This window comes from Biomphalaria glabrata, chromosome 7, assembly GCF_947242115.1.
Source record: "Biomphalaria glabrata chromosome 7, xgBioGlab47.1, whole genome shotgun sequence".
In the NCBI taxonomy this organism is placed as follows: Eukaryota; Metazoa; Mollusca; class Gastropoda; family Planorbidae; genus Biomphalaria; species Biomphalaria glabrata.
This window is the reverse complement of record NC_074717.1, coordinates 45,310,854-45,336,575: the sequence shown is the minus strand read 5'-3', so window position 1 is coordinate 45,336,575 and position 25,722 is coordinate 45,310,854. Positions and strand designations below refer to the sequence as shown.

At 34.2% G+C, this 25,722-nt stretch overlaps 1 protein-coding gene and 1 long non-coding RNA gene across 4 annotated transcripts in view; one reads left to right on the top strand and one right to left on the bottom strand.

Moving 5' to 3' along the window:
* The window catches only part of LOC106058940 (RAB11-binding protein RELCH homolog), a 149,993-nt gene that overhangs the window by 12,115 nt on the left and 112,156 nt on the right, over positions 1-25,722 (top strand). For 2 of the 3 annotated variants that reach the window (XM_056035991.1, XM_056035989.1), the window contains 9 exons: positions 859-1,275; positions 6,386-6,464; positions 7,007-7,105; positions 9,375-9,487; positions 10,296-10,386; positions 11,237-11,308; positions 11,422-11,562; positions 12,730-12,894; positions 25,236-25,404. In XM_056035991.1, the coding sequence (XP_055891966.1) occupies positions 859-1,275; positions 6,386-6,464; positions 7,007-7,105; positions 9,375-9,487; positions 10,296-10,386; positions 11,237-11,308; positions 11,422-11,562; positions 12,730-12,894; positions 25,236-25,404 (1,346 nt within the window). The remainder of the gene's footprint in view (positions 1-858; positions 1,276-6,385; positions 6,465-7,006; positions 7,106-9,374; positions 9,488-10,295; positions 10,387-11,236; positions 11,309-11,421; positions 11,563-12,729; positions 12,895-25,235; positions 25,405-25,722) is intronic. The other variant, XM_056035990.1, reaches the window with a different exon arrangement.
* Positions 13,746-20,487, bottom strand: LOC129927361 (uncharacterized). Its single transcript, XR_008778975.1, has 2 exons — positions 19,560-20,487; positions 13,746-14,236 (listed from the first exon to the last, which is right to left on the bottom strand). It is a non-coding gene; the product is annotated as an uncharacterized LOC129927361 (long non-coding RNA).

The window sequence follows — 25,722 nt, the reverse complement described above, 5'->3', positions numbered from 1 at the left end:
AGTAAAACTTTCCCCTTATTCCAGAAACAAATAACTAAATCCTACTCATGTCATAACAGATGATATGTTTGAGCCAGATGTGACAATATATTTAGATAGCCAGATGTGACAATATATTTAGATAGCCAGATGTGACAATATATTTAGAGAGCCAGATGTGACAATATATTTAGAGAGCCAGATGTGACAATATATTTAGAGAGCTAGATGTGACAATATATTTAGAGAGTCAGATGTGACAATTTATTAAGAGACAACAATTTCTTGGCTGATGTTACGATGAGATTGTGTTGATCAGACAATGTGTTTCTAATGTTCTAATTTTATATAGTTCTATGAGACAATTTCTGAATTCTCAAATAATATCATATAAACTCAAAACTGAAATCTTCTTTTAAATAAATACAAAAGCTTTTATTCTGGAACTGTAATAATACACACACTACATAAATGTACAATTCTATTTAAATTCATTGACTCTAGTTGCAGATCTCTCTTGAAATTGAATCTGCCAGTCTTTAAATACTACCTCTTGCCCATCATCGTTTTAAATTCACTTGTCATTACTTGTCAACAACATACAACCATCAACTTGTGCAGCAATTATACAATCTAAAAATAAAGTTTATACAATAGCTGCTTTATGCTACGTTGCAGTCTCCTAATTGTTCAATGTCAATCAGAAATGTGATTTTCAATGTAAGAAAATCAGTAAATTTTTATTTTTAAAAAATGTTTTGTTTCATTTATAATTTTTTTTTCATGTTTTGAATTTTTCGTGTCAAGGTTAGAGATCATAGAATTAAAGGCACTTCAATAGTGTCCATGTGTCTGACACCGTAAACCCTTTTCTTTCAGAGGAGGAGGGAGCCGAAATGAATCTCTTCATCAAACTGATGCGTCCATGCCTTCTCGGGAAAGATCTCAGCCAGACGATATAAAAATACAAATACAAACACTGACTAACGACGATCACATACGCCCCATAGGTAGCAGTCTTGATGACCTCAGACCTGATGATTCAGACCTTCACCCTGAGGGCACTCATTCCCCAAGAGCGCTGACTGATTCTGTTGATTCCACTGCTGCTGTGAGTCATGTGATTGGTGAGCGAGAAGAAGGTGAAGGTCAGGAGGAAGTGCAGGGTAAAATTTTATTGGCAGTCGCACCGGATGCAGCTAGCGATCATAGTGATACATCACTTTCTATAAATAGCAGACTGGATAGCAAAGATCACTTGACCCATCAGCTGTCATCAAAACATTTAAACAAGAGGTAAACAGTTTTAAATCTATTCATAGTTAATCTCTAACCCAAATGTATCTATGGTTAAAACAAGAGGTAAACAGTTTTAAATCTATTCCTAGTTAATCTCTAACCCAAATGTATCTATGGTTAAAACAAGAGGTAAACAGTTTTAAATCTATTCCTAATTAATCTCTAACCCAAATGTATCTATGGTTAAAACAAGAGGTAAACAGTTTTAAATCTATTCCTAGTTAATCTCTAACCCAAATGTATCTATGGTTAAAACAAGAGGTAAACAGTTTAAATCTATTCCTAGTTAGTCTCTAACCCAAATGTATCTATGGTTAAAACAAGAGGTAAACAGTTTTAAATCTATTCCTAGTTAATCTCTAACCCAAATGTATATATGGTTAAAACAAGAGGTAAACAGTTTTAAATCTATTCCTAGTTAATCTCTAACCCAAATGTATCTATGGTTAAAACAAGAGGTAAACAGTTTTAAATCTATTCCTAGTTAATCTCTAACCCAAATGTATCTATGGTTAAAACAAGAGGTAAATAGTTTTAAATCTATTCCTATTTAATCTCTAACCCAAATGTATCTATGGTTAAAACAAGAGGTAAACAGTTTTAAATCTATTCCTAGTTAATCTCTAACCCAAATGTATCTATGCTTAAAACAGAGGTAAACAGTTTAAATCTATTCCTAGTTAATCTCTAACCCAAATGTATCTATGGTTAAAACAAGAGGTAAACAGTTTTAAATCTATTCCTAGTTAATCTCTAACCCAAATGTATCTATGGTTAAAACAGAGGTAAACAGTTTTAATTCTATTCCTAGTTAGTCTCTAACCCAAATGTATCTATGGTTAAAACAAGAGGTAAACAGTTTAAATCTATTCTTAGTTAATCTCTAACCCAAATGTATCTATGGTTAAAACAAGAGAGGAACAGTTTTACATCTATTCCTAGTTAATCTCTAACCCAAATGTATCTATGGTTAAAACAAGAGGTGAACAGTTTTACATCTATTGCTAGTTAATCTCTAACCCAAATGTATCTATGGTTAAAACAAGAGGTGAACAGTTTTACATCTATTGCTAGTTAATCTCTAACCCAAATGTATCTATGGTTAAAACAAGAGGTGAACAGTTTTAAATCTATTCCTAGTTAATCTCTAACCCAAATGTATCTCTTTAAAACAAGAGGTAAACAGTTTAAATCTATTCCTAATTAATCTCTAACCCAAATGTATCTATGGTTAAAACAAGAGGTAAACAGTTTAAATCTATTCCTGGTTAATCTCTAACACAAATGTATCTATGGTTAAAACAAGAGGTGAACAGTTTTACATCTATTGCTAGTTAATCTCTAACCCAAATGTATCTATGGTTAAAACAAGAGGTGAACAGTTTTAAATCTATTCCTAGTTAATCTCTAACCCAAATGTATCTGTTTAAAACAAGAGGTAAACAGTTTAAATCTATTCCTAGTTAATCTCTAACCCAAATGTATCTATGGTTAAAACAAGAGGTAAGCAGTTTAAATCTATTCCTAGTTAATCTCTAACCCAAACATAGGTAATCTCTAATCCCAAACTTTCTATGGCTTAAACAAGAGGCTAACAGTTTAAATGTAGTCCTAGAACCTTGATCTCTAAATCTGTGTTTATTGTTATTCATTAATTAAATGATTTAAAGATTTAATGAGCTTGTAGAATTTGATGCATTTGTGGACCTTTCAAAGCCCAACTTTAGCTTTGACAACCATTTGAACTAAACCTACCATAAGGACAACTGTTGGTAGCTTGCCATAAATCACATAATGCTGCATATATTTTCATAAAGTTCTCTGGTAAAGCTTTTCCCCACTAAAATTTAACTGATGGTTTATTGTTTATTTGATCAAAGATTCCATGTCTCTTTTTTTCTTCCCAGTTTTGTTATCAACTGAGGGCTAATGTGAGTCTTGCAGTCTTAAAACCTGTCCACATAACTAATCTCAGCTTTAGTTAATCCTCAACCCTAACGTTGTAGGAATAAATCCACAAAGTTGGCAGACACTTTTGATGTCCAACATGTAATTTTTGTTTTGTCCACCCAAATTCTCTTGACTATAGACAGACAAGAAATCCTATTATACTCCCCTCTTAAAAAAATGTAACAAAAACATCTGTATTGCCAACTAGGGTTTCTAAAACTTGTTATAAAAATATTTAGTCTTAATATTTATTAAAACCAACAAGTTTTTTCTTTGCAACAGTCAATTTGATAGTTTGTCATTGTGACTGTGTGTGTGACAGTCTGTTACTAAAGTTTATACATAAATATCTTCTTCAGTGCTGTTCCTGTGATTATTTTTTTTTGTTCCATGTCCCAATTATGGCATTTCTTTGTCTGCTGGTTCATGTGAATGTCCAGCTTGACCTTCCTTCCCACTTAATTAACTTGATGATACTGGTACACTTTTGGATAGTTCTACTCAAGTTAAAACCCAATTCTGTTGCAGCGTCTTGCATTCATTTCATTGGTTTCCTGTGAGGGCTTAAATCAATTCATGGGCGTAGCTAGGAATTCGCCATCATTTGGCGGCCTGGAGGGGCATCCATTATCTCATCCATTATCCATTATCCTCTTCTAGAGGCAACTCATCCATTATCCTCTTATAGAGGCATCTCATCCATTATCCTCTTCTAGAGCATCTCATCTATTATCCTCTTCTAGAGCATCTCATCTATTATCCTCTTCTAGAGCATCTCATCTATTATCCTCTTCTAGAGGCATCTCATCCATTATCCTCTTCTAAAGGGAATCTCATCCATTATCCTCTTCTAGAGGCATCTCATCCATTATCCTCTTCTAGAGGCATCTCATCCATTATCCTCTTCTAGAGCATCTCATCTATTATCCTCTTATAGAGGCATCTCATCCATTATCCTCTTCTAGATGCATCTCATCCATTATCCTCTTCTAGAACATCTCATCTATTATCCTCTTCTAGAACATCTCATCTATTATCCTCTTCTAGAGCATCTCATCCATTATCCTCTTCTAGAGGCATCTCATCCATTATCCTCTTCTAGAGCATCTCATCTATTATCCTCTTCTAGAGGCATCTCATCCATTATCCTTTTCTAGAGGCATCTCATCCATTATTCTCTTCTAGAGCATCTCATCCATTATCCTCTTCTAGAGGCATCTCATCTATTATCCTCTTCTAGAGGCATCTCATCTATTATCCTCTTCTAGAGGCATCTCATCTATTATCCTCTTCTTGAGGCATCTCATCTATTATCCTCTTCTAGAGCATCTCATCCATTATCCTCTTCTAGAGGCATCTCATCTATTATCCTCTTCTAGAGGCATCTCATCTATTATCCTCTTCTAGAGGCATCTCATCTATTATCCTCTTCTAGAGCATCTCATCTATTATCCTCTTCTAGAGGCATCTCATCCATTATCCTCTTCTAGAGGCATCTCATCCATTATCCTCTTCTAGAGGCAACTCATCCATTATCCTCTTATAGAGCATCTCATCTATTATCCTCTTCTAGAGGCATCTCATCCATTATCCTCTTCAAGAGGCATCTCATCCATTATCCTCTTCTAGAGCATCTCATCTATTATCCTCTTCTAGAGGCATCTCATCCATTATCCTCTTCTAGAGGCATCTCATCCATTATCCTCTTCTAGAGGCATCTCATCTATTATCCTCTTCTAGAGGCATCTCATCTATTATCCTCTTCTAGAGGCATCTCATCTATTATCCTCTTCTAGAGGCATCTCATCTATTATCCTCTTCTAGAGGCATCTCATCTATTATCCTCTTCTAGAGGCATCTCATCTATTATCCTCTTCTAGAGGCATCTCATCTGTTATCCTCTTCTAGAGACATCTCATCTATTATCCTCTTCTAGAGCATCTAATCTATTATCCTCTTCTAGAGGCATCTCATCCATTATCCTCTTCTAGAGGCATCTCATCCATTATCCTCTTCTAGAGGCAACTCATCCATTATCCTCTTCTAGAGGCATCTCATCCATTATCCTCTTCTAGAGCATCTCATCTATTATCCTCTTCTAGAGCATCTCATCTATTATCCTCTTCTAGAGCATCTCATCTATTATCCTCTTCTAGAGGCATCTCATCCATTATCCTCTTCTAGAGCATCTCATCCATTATCCTCTTCTAGAGGCATCTCATCCATTATCCTCTTCTAGAGGCATCTCATCCATTATCCTCTTCTAGAGCATCTCATCCATTATCCTCTTCTAGAGGCATCTCATCTATTATCCTCTTCTAGAGGCATCTCATCTATTATCCTCTTCTAGAGCATCTCATCTATTATCCTCTTCTAGAGGCATCTCATACATTATCCTCTTCTAGAGGCATCTCATCCATTATCCTCTTCTAGAGGCATCTCATCCATTATCCTCTTCTAGAGGCATCTCATCCATTATCCTCTTCTAGAGGCATCTCATCCATTATCCTCTTCTAGAGGCATCTCATCCATTATCCTCTTCTTGAGGCATCTCATCTATTATCCTCTTCTAGAGCATCTCATCTATTATCCTCTTCTAGAGGCATCTCATCCATTATCCTCTTCTAGAGCATCTAAATGTTTAGCCTGATGACACTTTCAGTTCCCCAGTCCTAAGATTTCAAACTCACTCCTCACAGAGCTGAGACAGGTCACATGCTTCATTACTTTCAAGAAGAGTATTAATTAAAGCCTGACTTATTTAGATAGTTAGACATTTCAGATTTGTTTTATTTCGGACATATTCTGAAAGATCTAGAAGCCTATGTATGTTGTTGAAAGTGCTATATAAATAATATTTTAAAATCATTATTAACATTATCAATAATTATCTTATATAATACAGACGTTACTTCAAAAAAGAAGTTGATTATGTCCTACGTGTCATGCATTTAGTCATGCATATTAACCAGTGACTTAAACTCTGCCAAGTCACTGGTTTTCCTGGCTAGCTTAGGCAACCCATTCCATGCTCTAATAGCACTAGGGAAGAAGGAGTATTTGTACAAATTTGTCCTAGCATATGGGTCGAGGAATGTGCCTTTATTATTATTATCTTCTAAATATTTCTATGACATTTTTACATTTGCTGTTGCAGGAAAATGACTGATAGTTTCCGCCAAGCTCTACTTGATGTTGCATTCCATGTTTCTCAAGATAATCGTATTGTTTCAGAGGTAACGTATTATTGTCTTACAGAGATAAGGTACAAGTCATCAAATAGGATTGGGATCTGATGATTTAAACAATAAAAAAGTAAAATACTTCCTTTCAAACCTTGCGATCTACATGGCAGATGATGTAAAGAAGGTCATCTGTTTCAGCTTAAAAATTAGGCTTAAATATAATTGTGCTATATTTTAAATAGAGCAGTGAAATAATATGTAGGAAGTGAGTCCAGTCAAGTTTGCTATTGATCAAAACTTTTTATCTTCTTAACATGAAGTATCACATAGATATAATCTTGACTTAACTCTTTTAAAGACAAAATTATTTTCTTAACTTTAAGTTACAATTAATAAAATGAGGTAATTATTTAGTATATTATGTACGAAAGATTTGATTGTTTTGTTTAATGTATTCATTAAATGTGTATCGCTGGATACCACTTTTTTATGAATGAATACCAGCATGCCTTAGAATACTTTCACGCTTGTTGATATCCACACACTCGAACAGGTTACACTTTAAAAAAAAAATTAATTTCTGACCCCTTCAGATGTCCAGAATCAATCATTCCGACAGTCAAGGAGTGGTGAAGATGTTGTCCCGATGTCTCCCTCATATAGTACCAAACGTATTGTTAGCCAAGCGAGAGGTAAAGAAAATCATTTAATTTAGGTATTACTTTTTAGTCAACAGTAGCTAGCTGACGTACTATGTTCCAAGTTTGATATTTTTTTAGAGCCACAAAACTGTATTTGTGGAACAAATCTTTGATCCAGGTATTTAAACATCAAGATAGTTATTGAGAAATAAAAGTAAATAAGTAAAATAAAGTAAATGAGAATGTTTGTTTTACTTATTTCGGATGTTCCTTCAGAGTTGAAGATAATTACTTCCTAGTCCAAACCTCCCGCAGGACGACGGGGGATGGGAGCGGGCAGGGTTTGAACCCGGGACCATCGATAAGTCCGAACGACAGTCCAGCGTGCAAACCGCACGACCAGGCAGACATCCAATATTACAGACTGTACAATCTTCATATTAAATAAATTGTTTTCAGATACTAATTAGAGGTTATATAGTCTCTTTAGTGAAACTTTCATTAGCAGTGGCGGTTGAGTTATCTCCCATTATCTAGTGACAAATTGTCCTAAGACTAAGACTGCTTTATTGATCCTTATGGAAATTAGTTATGATTACAAGGACTCTTTTCTCATATAAAGACAACAGAAACATACACATAAATAGAACAGGCAAAACATAAAGAGTTCATTCAGCGACTGGCATAACTCTTTGAAAAACTGTGTTATTAGGGTCTAAGACAGAGACACTCATACTCTGGATATTTCAGATCTGTCTTGGACAACTGTCTTTCCCTACAAATAGCTGCCAGCCAAACCAGTCATCATTAGACACAATCCAAAATCAGGCTGTACGTCTAATCAGTGGAGGTATGAGAACTCTCCAGCAGCCTGTGAAATAGCCTCTGATATTGAACCTTTTAAGTTATGGCACAACAGAGCAACATTAGAGGCTATTAGATTCAGAAGGATGACCATCCTACTAAACTACTGACACAGAAAAATAGGAAAAAAAAGAAGCTAAGAACTGTGATCCAAATTACGAATGAACTAGCCCTAAAACACAATCTACTCAACAATATGGAAAAAATTGCCAGATTTTCAAACATAGCTCCTAGAATTAACCTCAAAAAAAACATCATTAAAACATATTTAATAAAATATACCAACTAAGGATTCAAATCCACTGGAGCTCAAAGAACGTACACTAGAAACAATCGAAAGCTATCTAAAAACAGCTAAACTTATATACACAAATGGATCAGCCTCCAAAGCCATTATTAATGCTGGTCTAGGTGTGCTCCTCATCTTCCCCCCAAAACATCACCTCGAGATAAGTGCACCCTGTGGCAATTACTGCTCAAATTTTTCAGGCCAAAATCATAGCTATCGCTCTAGGATTGCAGACAGCTGAAAACCAGCTCTATATCAGAACCCAAGCACCACCTGTTTCAGATGTCCTTAAGGTCCGAGAACTTCCGGTTCCCTTTTATGGACCTCTTGACCAAGGAAAGGATTTTATCCATGGCCAGGATGAGGCATCTGCTCTTCACCAATCCCTCTGTCCGAAATCCCGCCTTATCCGAAACGATCATGTACTCTCGTCCGGTATGTCGCAGGACACGGCCCCCTTGAGCCCCACGCGAGTATCCCCCTCTCGTGCGAGGCCGGAGGCCGAGCCGCGTGGGGGCCTTTCGTATGCCTATTATGTCCCACCGAACCCGTGCGAGGGTCCATCACAGCGCGTATGGCCCCCGATGGGGAACGAATCGGTGGGGTGTTGGACGGGTTAGCGAGCCTTTGTTACATCCCTACCACGTGCTGTGTACAGTCTCTCGACCGTACGTGTGGTAACTCACTGAGAGCTATGTGTGCTACCGTACTTTGCCTATCCGTTTCCCCGGGCGGACGTTTCCACAGGAGGGCCACGCTGAGGCGACGGGAGCATCCTCCTGCCAAGCACCACCAGATATTGTTGTCACTTCATCTATCTCAGAGAGTTGACAACACTAATCATGATAATCCATGCTTGTTTTGTCTCTTACTTTATACTGTATTGGTCAGCCAGCAATCCCAACACTCACATCCACCCCCAAGAACAGATTTTAATTTTTTTTTATTCTCTAAGAGTTCTTGATTTCACATTCTTATAAGAAAAAAAACCTTTGTACCTTTTGTCACTACTTTCTATTGCACATGAATATGTTTTTACTTTTTACCAACCTCTAGAACTCTTCAAGTATATTTTTATACTGGTAGATTCTGTAATGAAACTGTTTCCCAGAAATTGAACACTGCAATATTTTGAACATATTCGGTAATGAAACTTTTTTTTCCCAGGAACTGATCCCTGTCATATTGTGTACAGCCATTCTCCACCCAGAACCAAAGCAGAGAGACCAACTGTTAAATATTTTATTTAATCTGATTAAAAAGCCAGATGATGATCAAAGGTGAGGCTAATATTGACATTTAGGAAATTGTGGTTTGCTAGTAAGTAGATTTATTTAGCGTCTGCATAGAGTTTAGTAGGAATAACAATTTAGCAAGTGTATGTAGATTTTGGTATCAAGTAGTTAAGTAAAATTTTATTTAAAAATTATTTATAATATTTATAAATAAGTAGAAAGTAATGCTCTGAAATAATAATTAGTTATATTTTATCAATTCAACAAATATTGATTGCCAACATTTGTTTGTTTGTTTGTAAAATGTTTTACATGTTTCTGATGTTCCTTCAGAGTTGAAGATAGTTTACTTCCTAGTCCAAACCTCCCGCAGGACGATGGGGGATAGGAGCGGGCAGGGTTTGAACCCTCGACCGTTGATAAATCCGAACAACAGTCCAGCGCGCAAACCGCACGACCAGGCAGCCATTTATTTTCTCCAATTCAATTTTCTTAGATGAACTTTTGAGTTGAGCAGGTTTTGAGGAAGTTTAAGTTATAACATTGAGTTAAAAGAGAAATGTAGTCAGCTATAAAAATAAGAGCTAAATTAGAACTTCATAAAGCTATAAATAATACAGAGCTAATTTATTAACTCAAAACTATATTTCAACATTGAATAAATGAATGAAACTCTTATAGTCATAAAATAAACATGTTCAGTGAACTTTCTGTCCAAGTTTTCTGCTTAGTTCAATGAACATTTTGTAGGTAAAAGTACTCTATGTTTAACATATAGAATGCCTAGAAATATGTAATAGCTATTTTTGTCCTTTTCAATGTCTTAATGATTAGATTGTATTTCTTCCCACAGACAAATGATTCTCACTGGTTGTGTTGTCTTTGCTGAGTTAGCAGGAGCGGACAGACTTGTGGAAGAACTTTTACCACAGTGTTGGGAACAGGTACAGAGTTGTTTTTTTTGGGGGCCCAGTATAGGGAGTTATTTATTGAATGTTTTGACTATAATACACACTGTACTAGAGGTGCATTTCTTATTCCATATGCTAGCACAAATTCACACAAGTGCGCCTTCTTCCCATTAGAGAATGGAATGAATTGTCTGAATCAGCCAGGAAAACCATCAATCTCCGCCAGTCTTCACTTACATTTGAATCCCGGTTCAGAACACTCAGCACTTTTTACCACTTAGCTACTATTGGATTGTCTTTCAGCTCAGGACAGAAGCTGCAAATAAAGTAGCTAGAGCTATAATTTATAGTCCGGGAGTATAATAATAATACGTAAAATACGAAACCATAATTTACAAATAGAAAAACAAAACCTTATGAAATACTCAGACACAAAGATGGAGGCACATTTCTTATTCCTTACGCTAGAATAAATTCATACAATCGCTCCCTCTTCCCTAGTGCCATTAGAGAATGGAATAAGTTGTCTGAATCAGCCTGGAAAACCATCAACTTACCAGAGTTTAAGTCACTGCTTAACATGCATAACTAGATTGACACATGGAATGCGTAGGATGTATTTTCACGTCTGTAATCAATGAGATAAGATACTTAATCATTGGGCTTTTTTGTATTTTCAGATCGGCCACAAGTTTGTAGAACTTAATCATTGGGCTTTTTTGTATTTTCAGATCGGCCACAAGTTTGTAGAACTTAATCATTGGGCTTTTTTGTATTTTCAGATCGGCCACAAGTTTGTAGAACTTAATCATTGGGCTTTTTTGTATTTTCAGATCGGCCACAAGTTTGTAGAACTTAATCATTGTCCTTTTTGTATTTTCAGATCGGCCACAAGTTTGTAGAAAGGAGACTTCTAGTTGCTGAAGCCTGTGGTGCATTGTCTTCATATCTCCCGGTAAATAGTTTATTAAAGAGTTTTACAAACAATATTATATAAATACGTTTGCAATCAAAGACCTTAAAAATGTATGTCTTTTATTGAGTTACACTTGTGTATGTCTACTAAAGGCTGAGATCCGCAGCTCCCTGGTTCTATCTATGTTACAACAAATGATGCTAGATGACAGAGACGAGGAAGTCAGGGAGGCGGTTGTTAGGAGCCTGGGACTTCTCATGGGATTTATCTGTGATGCTGACAAATATGTTCAGGTAATGTTCATATCAATTTATTTGTACTTGTGCTGATAACGCGAATGTCGTGGGTTCGATCCCCATACTGGCCACCAAAATGTAAACGTTAGGTTAAATTGTGTAACGTTGTAATGTGTAATGTTGAAAAATGCTGGGGTTCGTGCTTCCTGGAGTCACACTTGACATGTGACAAATATAGATACTACAGTTAATTAGGTAGAACACTTTTTCATGTGACTGTGGAGCCCTATTTTAGAGAGACACTCCCATCCACATATACCACAGGTTAAGGTGGCTTTTGGTTTGAAGGTAGAGGAGCCGGCTATTTATCGTCTGGCACACTTCTTCCAGAGCTGAGCTCATTGTTTTTTCGCTGTCCATAGCTTTCTTGGTCACCATTACTCTCAAACTAATGCGGTCTAGGGCTATGTCTTCCCAATGATCAATGTTCACTGTTTTAAGCTCCTGTTTGATTACATGATTACATCCATGTAATGGAGGTGGGGGGGGGTGGCTAGTTTTTTTGGATCCAGACTCAAAATGTCAGTATAGAATGACTCCATCCGGCGAACATGATCAAGCCAGCACAGGTGGCATTGGCTGAGGAAGCCCCTGGATGCAATACACATCTGATGGATTTTATAACTGAATGATCTTAATAGTTCATTGGGACACTTTTGTCTTGTTCTAATAAATTTGAAGCTATGTAAATACAGCTCTTAGATTGACAAATATATGATTTTGAACATTTGTATAAGATACACGAAGGTATGTAAATACAGCTATGTAAATACAGCTCTTAGATTGACAAATATATGATTTTGAACATTTGTTTAAGATACATGAAGGTATGTAAATACAGCTATGTAAATACAGCTCTTAGATTGACGAATATATGATTTTGAACATTTGTATAAGATACACGAAGGTATGTAAATACAGCTATGTAAATACAGCTCTTAGATTGACAAATATATGATTTTGAACATTTGTTTAAGATACATGAAGGTATGTAAATACAGCTCTTAGAATGACAAATATATGATTTTGAACATTTGTATAAGATACATGAAGGTATGTAAATACAGCTCTTAGAATGACATATCTAAGTTAGTGAACATTTGTATAAGAGACATACTTAAACAGAAGTAACAGATTTACAAAGATTTAAAATGTGATTGACAGGGCTATGACTTACTGATGGCAGCCTTGAAGGATCCCAAAGAGAAAGTCCACAGAGCAGCACTGCAAGTGTTTCTGCCAGCCTTGGGGATGTGGTCCAGGGAACTGGGTCGACTGGAGCACCATCTCATGCACAATCTACTTAAACATTTGGAGGATACAGTTAAGGCAACTCCATATTAGCCCAACTGGGGCCATCTATTTTTAGCTTCTCTTACACATTGGCCAGGCGCCTTCAGATGTTTCCAGCAGAAAAGGAAATTAATTATCTCATAAATATTGAAAATAAATATTCCATTATTTCATAAACTCAAATTTTAATGTTGATAAATTTTTAAATTGAATTTTTATGTGAATCTACAGCATTCAACAATTTATAATCTTGATTAAAAAATATTTAAGATATTACATGATTTCTTATGAAAACAAAACATTAAAAAAAAAACAAACGTGTATATTTAAATGTAAAATTCTCATAGCATCAGAAACTTGAAGACTTGATTTTTAGACCACTATTCAAAAAAATGTTGTGTAGATAGTTTGTATAGTTGATGTTCAAAATGTAAATAACTCTGAATGCGTCTGGCCTGGTTTCCCTGACATATATAACCTTCATGGAGTCACTGCTTCAAGTAAAAACTGGTCAAATGAAAGTCTTGCAATGTCATTTTAAAAAAATTGTTTATTGCCAAAAAAAAAAAACCATATAAAATTAGAAATGTTTTTTTAACCTGTATTGAATGATCTGTCAATAAAAAAAAATAATAGTAGACTGAATAAAACTGACACATAGCAAGACTTTGATTTACCTTACGAGTCTAAACTAAACAGGCTTTAACAGCTAATATGTTATATATATATTGTGATGTTGCTTATTCAGGCTGTCTTGAAGTCAACCAATTACTCTGCAATCGTTTGGGTGTAATTGTTCGGGTGTATTACGTGTAGTTGACCAACAAGTCAGACAAAAACAAGTACATCTGTTTTTAACAAGTGAAGAGATGTAGTCAACACTGATGAACAAGTTCACATGGATTTATTCTGATAAAAGGCCACAGTAGAAGTCTCTGTCACTAAACACGTCGTTACCCTGTAATGTTATATCGCTAACTGATTTTCCGGTCTCTAACCCAACATATCCCAAACGTCACTAGTCCCGTTCAATATGCGTCTACTATGGTGCGTCGCTAAATAACTAAAATAACTAACCTATATAAATAAGGTGTCTAACAGATTCCTCCCCCCCTTGAAAAAAAAATATGTCAATATTTTTCCACTACTGTCAAGTCTTACAAGGGCATTTTCAATTTAAGGGGAAGACCACAAACATAAAATCTTGATCTCTTCATCTTGACATCTTCATCTTGACAGTTTCTCATATTCATGTCAATGTTCATAACAGTTCATAACATTCCAAAATCATCTTCACTAGTACACAGTTCATCATAAAAGAAAATGTGGCATCTTATGGGCACGTCACACGTCACAAATGTTCTTCACTGGCAGTAATCTGATAAAATACAATATTTCAAAAAAACAATTATATACTTTATTTACACATTCAATAATTTTTTTTTTTTCTTACCACCCTTTTATACGCTTTTGTCCATTTTTCTTTTATACTCACCCTTTTCCATAGAACTAACTTTCGTCAATGATATATGAAATGATTCATACAAAAAAAAATATCTATACTTACTTTCAAATGCTTAACATCAAATTTACTTATCTCCCTTTTCCATAACATATAAATGGTATCAATATATTAATATATATTACATACTCAATATAATCATAGTTTATTTACAAAATTATTTCATTTCAATGTCATTCTAGACAATAGATCAGCTACAATATTCACAGATCCACTAATAGCTTTCACTTCAAATTTATACTCCTGTAGTGCTAAGAACCATCTATAAACACGACTGTTTTTCATGCTCTTTTGCTGTATATACTGAATAGGTTTATGATCAGTTAATAATATGAATTTCCTTCCTATTAAATAGCTCTCTAGCTTAGTAATTACCCATATTACAGCTAAGGCTTCTCTTTCAATGACACTATATTTTTTTTCTGCCTCTGATAATTTTCTACTTACATATAATATAGGATGTAAGTTATCATAGTTCTGCATTAAACAACCACCAATAGCATTACCAGATGCATCAGTTGTGACATAAAATATTTTGTCTTTATCAGGTAGTCTTAATATTAGTTCATGACTAAAAACATCTTTAATTCTGTCAATAGCTTTCACACATTCCTCATTGCAAACTACTTTTTGAGGTTTTCCTTTTTTAAGTAAGTCATTTAATGGATTCACTATTTCTGCTAAGTTCTTTATAAACTTTCTGTAATAATTTACTATTCCCAATATGCTTTTAATTTGTCTTTTTGTTGTAGGTATTTCAATATTAAGTACTTTCTTTATGTTATCTTCAATAGGGCTAATCATGTTGTTATTTACTTTATGTCCTAAAAAAATTATTTCCTCCAATCCTATTTCTACTTTTTCTGCTTGAATTGTAAGTCCACTTTCTTTTATTATTTTGAACACTTCTCTTACATCTACCAAATGTTCCTCCCAACTATTATTAAAAATACATATGTCATCCAAATAGCAAATAACATTTTCTTTGTTTCCAATTATCATGTTCATCATTCTATTAAATGTGGCAGGTGCATTTACTAATCCAAAACTCATATAATTCCATTGAAAAATACCATATGGTGTTACAAATGCTGTGTAAGGTTTTGCATTTTCTGTTAAAGGTATTTGCCAATAACCTTTAGTTAAATCTAATTTAGTAAAAAATTTTGCTCCATTTAATTTATGTAAAATATCCTCTATATTTGGCATTGGATATGGGTCAAATTCTGTGATGTTGTTAAGTTTCCTATAATCAATACATAACCTTATATCTCCATTCTTCTTTTTGGCTATCACAATTGGTGAAGCATAAGGAGATGTTGATGGCTCAATTATACCTGATTCTAGTAAATTGTCTATTTCTTTCTTTACTTTGTCTTGTAAATGTAGTGGTATTCTATATGGCTTAAGCTTGATAGGTTTTGGATCTGTTACTTTAATGTCATGTTTAATAATATTAGTTTTTCCTGGTATACTGGAAAAAATTTCTTTGTATTCCTGTATTATTTTAGTTATATCTTTTGACTTTTCCTTAGTTAAATTATTAAGATTAATCTTTTGCCAAGTTTGATTCTCTTTTGTTTCTATTACAGGTATTTCCTTAATATCATTTTCATTGTGATTTTCATTTGTTATTATCATCAAACATTCTTCTCTTTCTGAAAATGTATTTTCTATTTCTTCCTGAATGTTTTGTATTAACTCATCTTCTCTATCATGATACAGTTTCAAATTATTTATGTGATATGTTTTAATTTTCCCATTTATTTCAATTTGATAATTCACATCACTAATTTGTTTTATCACCTTAAATGGACCTTTCCATTGTTTACCAATTTTATTTTTCAGGTCATTTATTAATATTAATACATTGTTTCCTACTTCTAGTGTTTTCAATTGTCTTTTCTTATTTAGATTCTCATGAGCACTTTGTTTGTACTTCTTATTGTTGTTATATGCTTGAGTCCATATTTCTTTCAATTCTGTTGTGATTGTTGTTTCACTGTCATTGTTTAATTTATTCTCATTGTCTATTAGATTTTCTTTAAAAACATCTAATTCATCTCTGGGTTTTCTTCCATGTATTATTTCATATGGTGAAAATTGTGTTGCTTCATGGATGTTGTTTCTATGAGCAAATAGTACATAATTAATGTAATGATCCCACTTGTTCTGATTATTCTGAATTATTTTTGTTAGTGATCTTTTTAATGAACCACCATATCGTTCACATAAACCGTTACTCTCCGGGTGATAAACCGAAGAGTATATGTGTTGTATATTGTATTGTTTAGTCCATTTCTTAAATTGTTCTGACTTAAACTGAGATCCCTGATCACTCAATATAATTTTAGGTATACCATGTCTTGTAATTACTTTTTGAGTTATGGCATTAATGATATTTTCTGCACTTGTATTTGATAATGGGATTGCCTCTGGGTATCTACTAAACATGTCTATTACTGTTAGAATGTATTTGTTATTATTTTCAGTTTGAATTAAAGGACCTATTAAATCAATAGATACTTTCTGAAATGGTGCTGTAGGTTCATCCATTTCTTGAATAGGTGCTTTATTCACTAGGCTTTTGTTAGATCTCTTTTGACATATGTCACATGAGTTTATGTATTTATTGATTGTTGCTTTCATTTTGGGCCAAAATACTTGTTTTGACAAATTCCTATAACATTTCTTTACTCCCCTATGTGCTGCTAAATTATTATCATGTGTCATGATTAAAACATCTTTCCAATATTTCTGTGGTAAGACAAGTTGTTTTATTTTCTTGTTATCATTACTTGTTTGTCTAAATAATATTTTATTCTCTATACAAAATTTCTCCATTGGATTATTATTGTTTTTATCTGATATTCTTGAATAAATTTTCCCAATAATATTGTCATTCATTTGTTCTAATGCAAATGTGGGTGTTGTTTCTTTTTCACTTTGAGATATTTGTGTTTCAAGACTATTTTGTGTTTCATTTTTTATCTCTCTTTCCTTAACATCTGTATTTTCTATTTGTATTACATTACTGGTTTCTTTTTCTTCATCCTTACTTATTACATTTATTGTATTTTCCTGTTTCTCATCTTGTTTATTCATTGATCTTGTTATTACCATACTTGTTATATTTTGTGTTTCTATGTTTTCATGATTTTGTCTTATGTTTTTGTATTTGTTTTGCCAGTCTTCTAATTCTTTTCTAGAACATTCTTTAACTCCTTTTATGTTTCCTACTAACATATCATATCTCATTTCTGGTATTGCAATGCCATCACAATAACCAGTGAAAAATGGAGTTTCGATGTATACCCTTATAGCTTTAAATTCCCTTACGGTGCCATCTGCTAATTCTACTTTCTTAGTAAACCCTTTATACCAATGAGGTTTGACAAATTTAGTTTTTACTGCCAAAGTGTTACAACCTGAATCTCTGATTAATTCCACCGGAATTCTATCTACAAACCCTGGGTACACTGCAAAATTGTTCCTATTTCCTTCCACGAAATATACCCTATCTGCACCTTTATTTTTGTATTCCCTACTGTAACTCCTATTTCTATAATTTCCCCTGTCATTCCTATCTCTACTCCTATATCTACTGTTATTTTGTTCATTGTATCTATTTCTACTTCCAGACCTACTATTCCCTCTTCTACAGTTAGCTGCTATATGACCTTTTCCTTGACATTTAAAACAGGTTATTTCACTATATTTTCTATTTCCACTATTTGATCTGTTTCTATTTCTACTTCTATCAACATTTTCTTTGGTGTATCCTATTAAATCTACTTTGCTCTTATCTCTATCAGAAAATGGTTTATTTGGATATGCATTTTTGTATACTTTCATTATCTCTGTTATTTCATCTATAGTTTTTGGGTTTCTTTCTCTAATAAAAGATTGTAATTGAGGATCACATTTATTTACAAAGTTGTCCACTAAAATAAAATTTTTTAATCCCTCATAAGAGTTTGTCACTTTTTCTAATTTTACCCACTTATTGAAAAAATCCTTTTCCATATTAATGGTAGTTTGGGGTTCTATTCCTAATGATGGTATATTGTCAAAGTATTTCTTTCTAAAAGTTGTAGCATTATGACCATAGGCATTCAATAATTCTCTTTTTAAAACTTGATAGCTATCATCAATATGATGGTCATGATTTTGGCATATTGTTAGAGCTTGACCATGAACAAAGTCTATCAGTATTTCAGACCATTCTTCTTCAGGCATATTAAATGTAGACATTTTTGCCTCATATCTTTTCAGGAAATCACCAATGTCATCCTTCTGTTCATCAAAACTTTGTATCTTCCTCTTTAGCCATGTCTGCGAATTAGGGTTGTCTCTTTGAGTGGTATGATTATTTGAGTTATTTGTGTTATTTCCTTGTTCAGTTTGAGCTCTGGCTTGTGCTGCGTCCAATCTCATCTTCTCCATTTTAGCTTCATGTTCTCTCTGCCTTTCTTGGTCCTCTTTTTGCTTTTCATATTCTTCCTTTCTGATCCTATCTTGTCTCTCTATCTCTTGTCTTTTTTCTTCTTTCTGTCTCTCCATTTCTTCCTTCACAACTTGCTGTACATAAGCTGCTAAGTCCTTTCCTTTTAACTCCATGGCCTTTCCATCCTGCATAGCTGCTTCCTTAACTTCCTTAAGGTCCACATATGATGATGTAGCCATTGTGTTTTATATTTTATATATATTTTTACTTAGCCTATATTGGTTATGGCTATACTTTAACTTTATTTTATATTTAGGTTTTTACACACTTTTATATAAGTTTTAAGTGTTATGTCTCTATCTATAGATTTAGTAAATGTGTAAATCTAGTCTGAGTTATTATGGTTATATTCAAATTTGTATATTAGGTCCAGTATTACACACAAATTTAAATCTAGTATATTATAGTATGTATAATAATACTATTTAGATCTATAGTTATCAAGAGCACTATGACTTTTAGATCTAGTATGAATAACTATGATCAATTTAAAAATCTGGTATGACTGAAGTCACAGTGAAGTGTTTTTAACTGTTTAGAGTAAATTCAAGGACTATCTAGAGTCTAGATCTAGAGTAGATTATGGTTCTATTTAACCATACGAAACAAATATGTGTATACAATGTCAAATATATCTTCAACAAGATATATATATTATCTAGAATGTACTACCTTCATTCATTTTTCAATTAATAATATTTCAAATTAGAGTCTAGATAATTAAATTGTACCAAAGAGATGTACAAAATTTGTAGATCTATATTTAGCCAGACGACAGTGTTTGACTACATAGCCAGTTTCGGCATTATTCTCATGGCAAAATCATATTTGATTTTAACCGCTCAAACTAAAATTATTTTAGTCTGATTCACAATGAAAGAATCCTACCCGCACTTTCTATCATTAAGTGAAAAAAAAATACAGATCTAATTAAATTAATAAAAATAAATAATTTAAAATAATATAAACAAATGAAATAATTAAATGAGACTATCGCTATGGGTTGGGATATGACAATATGGCACACAATGATGACGTCACGAAGTAACCAGGCAACAACGGATATGACGTTTACACAAACAAAACAAATTACAACTCTAAACGTATAATATAGCTTTTCATCTAAATTACGTCTTCTACCCCGACGGGTTTTAAGGCGCACCACCTGATTTTACTCAGGCTAACGTACCAAATTTAGACAAAATCTATTTCTAAGGGCAATCTAAACATATACTAATAAGAAAAATGGCACTTAGCTTTTGATAAGAAAGATCCCTTTGTTCGGACTCCCGAATATGCTAGATCACAACAAATTCCACTGCCTCTCTTCCAGTTCTGACTCTGTTCTCCGGTGCTACCAGTATCCCACGTAATGCCACAGATGTCCTGATATGCCACAGCAAAATGTTCCAGTTTCTTTGACGACTGTTGATGACCGTATGTGTAGTTCCGACGACTTTGTGTACACAGTTACTGACGAATAGGTTAACGGTTCTTCTGGCGATGACTTGACTTGTGTAGACGACTACTGACAAATAACAGTCTCTTGACGGCAACTTGATCTGGACGACTGACGAATAACGAATTTCTTGACGATGTCTTGATCTGGGCTGACGAATAACGGTTCTCTAAAATAGTTCACAGCTTCTGCTGCTACTCTGGTAGTACGACGAAGTTTGCTGTTGTACTCTGCTTCACTAGACCAAACTGTCCAATGTAGACTAGGTGAGACCAAGGTCACCTCCGACGACGTTCCGTTATACGATTAACTGTTTTTACAACGAAATTAAGTGGATGTAGCTGTTTCCACAACTTCACTGCTAACAAGTCTAGGTATGGTCTAGACCGACGAATACTAAATATATCACTAACCTTCCAAAGGTTAAACACAGTGACCGTTATAAACGTGGCAAGCAACCGGTTCAATGAGCAAACTGCTCCACAAGAATCTCTCCAAGGGTAAGACGACAGAGCGATTTCGATTTAGTTAGCTACCAAACTTGTAGTACTCACAAACTGACGAGGTAAAACTTGATACTCGATGTGGCTCCTACGACGAAGAAAAAATATGTCCAACAGGTTCACTAACGATCTCTCACCCGTTATGAATGAACGGTTTCTCTGGTTGTAGGTCGATACAGCATATGAAGATCAGGCTTTGATACTATACTGGTTAAGTAGACCAGACGTTGCGATGATTACTGTCCCGACGAAGGTCACCCTGAGTTAACGGCTCGTTGAACGTGCGATCAAACAGGCGACGACTGCTTGTAGATCTAGAACAAAGTCACTCTGCGATGATGCTGTGTTCAGCCGTACTCCGATGAAATCTTATATCTTCGAGTGCACGACCCTCACCTGAGTAAACGTTCTGCTTCGAGGTCCGGTTCGATGTTCAGCTTCATCAGGGGTCCGGCTTCGAGGTTCGGGGTCGCCACTGTGATGTTGCTTATTCAGGCTGTCTTGAAGTCAACCAATTACTCTGCAATCGTTTGGGTGTAATTGTTCGGGTGTATTACGTGTAGTTGACCAACAAGTCAGACAAAAACAAGTACATCTGTTTTTAACAAGTGAAGAGATGTAGTCAACACTGATGAACAAGTTCACATGGATTTATTCTGATAAAAGGCCACAGTAGAAGTCTCTGTCACTAAACACGTCGTTACCCTGTAATGTTATATCGCTAACTGATTTTCCGGTCTCTAACCCAACATATCCCAAACGTCACTAGTCCCGTTCAATATGCGTCTACTATGGTGCGTCGCTAAATAACTAAAATAACTAACCTATATAAATAAGGTGTCTAACAATATATATATATTTATATATAATTAAAATCCTATATTTTAAGCAGTTCAATGATTCATATGTTGAATTTTTGTTTTTTTTAAATGTCAGTAGCTTAAAGTATACATGAAATTCACCATCACTCTCAATGCGTACACACTTAAGCTCTGGCGTACATCCTTTAAATGTTTCTTGTATTCTAAAAAAAACTTTCAGTTAATGCTACAACAATATTTAAAAAAAAATCTGGAATTAGAAAGCTAGATTTTGCAAATAATTTTTTTTTTTTTCGCTATTTTGTTCAGTAAATAAGTTCTAGCTTTAGTTAAGAGCAATAACTCTTACTGTTCAATAAGCAGAAGTGGATTCTTTTACACCTTAAATTCATACTTTTTTAAAAATCTATTTTATTTATTTATTTAAATATATTATATACACATGTAATTGTTTTCTAATGCTAATTGCTTGGACTTTTACTTAGTGAAATTCTCTTATTAATAAATAAATTTAATTAATTTAAAGGTTAAATATGGTAATTTATGTCGCTCTACAAAGTATAATAACAACATGATACTCCATCAATACTCTCTGTTCCAATACAAATTATTACAATTGTAGCCAATGTTTATATTTGAAAGTGACTAGATGTAGAAATGTTAATTATTGGTTTACTGTAAAGATTATTTGATACAATAGGAATTTAAGTCTATATTGCCATATTTGCTGCACCTAATTAATGCTGCCCCTGTTCTCCTGTCTTCCCTCAGTTTCTTTCCATTTATTATAGAATGGCATTAGAGCAATTGTTAATTATTTTGGTTTTCATTTATCATAAAAAATGTGGACTCCAAGGCAAAGGGATCTCACAGACTCGTGTTTTGGAACACAGAAGAAACATGCTTTTATTAGGGCCATGATCTCAGACAAGAACAGAACATCTTTGAGAGTTATCCTTTTGCAATAAATCAATCTGTGAATTTGGCTGGAACAATGTTACTACATTCTAAATGATTTTATCTGCAAGATTTTACACTCTTGCTTTTTGAAGTCATGCTGTAAGACAACAGACTTGGAGTGTTTGGAACAAGACTACAGACTTGGAGTGTCTGGAACATAAGACAACAGACTGGAGTGTCTGGAACATAAGACAAATTTGCACTAGACAAACTCTAGACACTAGAATAGGTGCTCCAGGATAAAGCTGCATCAGACATTTCAATGGGTGTGGTTTTATACTGGCGCTACTATCCCTGTGTAATTGATGTAGAGTTTGGAATTGACTTGTGCATCTTTCTCTTGTGGACTGGTGCCATGGAAACATCTGATCCTGAGCCTTATACAAATAAATTAATCAAAGTTGTGAAGATGGTTCATGAAAAAATAGCTAAGTCTATAATATATAACCTATATCTAAAAACTATGTTGGAAGATTAAAAAAGATGATGGCTCATATGTATTATTTGATCGATTTCTAATTCAATAGTTTTTAAGTTTTTGATTTAAATAACAGATATTTGAAAACTCTTTTGGGTTTTGGGTAGAAACTATGACCTTGACCTCTACTAATGTAACATTGCACAACTCTTGACCTACTAACCTATTTTAAAATATGCTTTCACCCATGCAAAGATAATAGAACTTATTTAAACAGTATACTTTGCACTCTGAATTTCATTTTGGTGACGTACAATTAATGAGCTATCATGATCACAATGTGTAGTTTCATTGTACAGTGACATCCCGATATTTCAAATGGAAATGAAGCCATTTTCAGATTAACGAATATTTTGCAATAAGGGAAATTATCACTAAAATAAACAGTATACTTTGCACTCTGAATTTCATTTTGGTGACGTACAATTAATGAGCTATCATCATCACAATGTGTAGTTTCATTGTACAGTGACGTCCCGATATTTCGAAAGGAAATGAAGCCATATTCAGATTAACGAATATTTTGCAATAAGGGAAATTATCACTAAAATAAACCTAACAAATGTGTAATTACCTAGACAGGTACAGATGATAACCACAGTTTATTTTAATCCATCTTTCTAAACCAATTCTGTGTATGAAAAGCATGTCAAGAGAACGAAATATTTCTTATCCAGTAGTAAATGCAATCTCCTATATTATTGTGTCATATTTTAAAATTACGATTCAACAATATACTGTTGCAGCCTTGGAATTTATCGCCAATCATTGAATAATATTAACATACCCTTTCTGTAACTATTTTCCATGAATTTCCAAGCATTTACATGTATAATTTATTAAAACAGTATTCTAGTTGACCAACTTGAGGTACGGTTCATACTATGTACAGAACTAAAAACTGTGTATTGTAAAACACTAAAAATGTGGCATAGTACAGTATAAGCACGATAATTAACGCACTGCAATGTTAGTAAACTTCACTGTTTTTTCTTAGCATTCCTTAAAAAAATTCAAATTTCGGTTTAAAGTGGACTTTTGGATTCCTGAAATTTGGATTATCGGGACTTGCACTGTATTTAGGCATCAGTTAGAGCAGCGGTTCTCAACCTTTTATGCTCGCCGACCCCTTTTTACAATCCCCCACTCTGCCGCGACCCCCCTCCCCACACACACACATACAGCAATAGAAGAGTAGACAGTAACAATCCACATTTTCGATGGTCTTAGCCGACCCCTGGCAAATTGTCAATCGACCCCCAAGGGGGTCGCGACCCACAGGTTGAGAACCCCTGAGTTAGAGAGTTCTCCTGTAGCAGCTCATGTAAACGTATATTCATTCTGTTCACATTTATATTATACTTCTACATCTTATAACATATATCTAGAAACAGTTGTTCATTTATATCATTTTTTGTTTATATTTGGGTGTATCTCAGCTTTTCTCATTCTTGCTTCTGTTTGGAGACAGTGTTTCAAGTTTTTTACTGGCCAGTGTTTTGTGTCTTACTTGACTCACTGCACAAAGTTTTGATGTCCATTTAGTTTTCATGTAGACCAAATATACACTACATAGAGTATCTAATTCTGTACTGCTAGTCTCTAGTATAATGTGCTAACTAGATCTAAATATTTTTTATAGATGTGATAACTTCTCCCATCAATTGGCTTTGCTGGCTAAAGAAAAACTTAACTAAGTGGCATATTTGTTTTATTTGCCAGATGATAGAATTAAAACAGCTGTCGCAAATGTTTGGAGATTTTCAGAAAATATTGAGCCAAATCCATAAATAGCAATTTTTTTTTTGTTTAGCCAGTGATATAGAGCTTAGAATTATTGATAAACTAAAAACATTAAAAAAAAGACACCTTTTTTGTGCTTTTTTTCCTAGTACTTCGAATCAAATGAAAAAATCAAATTTGTAAACAAGGTGTAGATTATATTGAACAACCTTTAGAAACAAAATCTCCAATATTAAGACTCTAATAACTCTAACATAACTAATTTTTTTAATAATAATTAATGATTGTTAAAAAATAAAATATAATTGGTTGATTTTTTATTTGTAAAAATGGGCTTCTTATGTAAATCTTGAAATCTAATTAACTGCCGCTGTCTCTACCCAGGGTGCAGTTGCAGCACAAAAAGTGAACAGCTCAACGTCACTGCCTCTTAATGAAAGCCGCTTCCTGTTGCTCTTGAGTACGCTGGAAGAACTGATCCCTTTACTTTATCTGACTGTCATAGAAACATGTCCGTCCTCATCAACTCCCACAGAGCAGATCTATGTTGACTGTAAGTATTAGAGGAATAACTTTTTTTGTTCTATCTACAGTACTACCAACTGGGCTGATAGATTTTCAGGAGCATCTAAGTGTTTAGATGACAAATTTCTCATTCTACTTCTCCTTAATCCTCTGACCTCCTTTAGGTGAGTGAGGTTTCTCCAAGCACCTCTAGAGTCAAGTTTTCACACATTCGTAGGCCTCAACATGCTGTGATTGTAGTTGCTAATGGCTGTCCTGACCTCTGGAGATTTCTGGATTCATTGCACTGGTGTATTCGATGTACTCAACTAAAAAGTAGCAAGACCTATAAATGTAACAAGTAGAA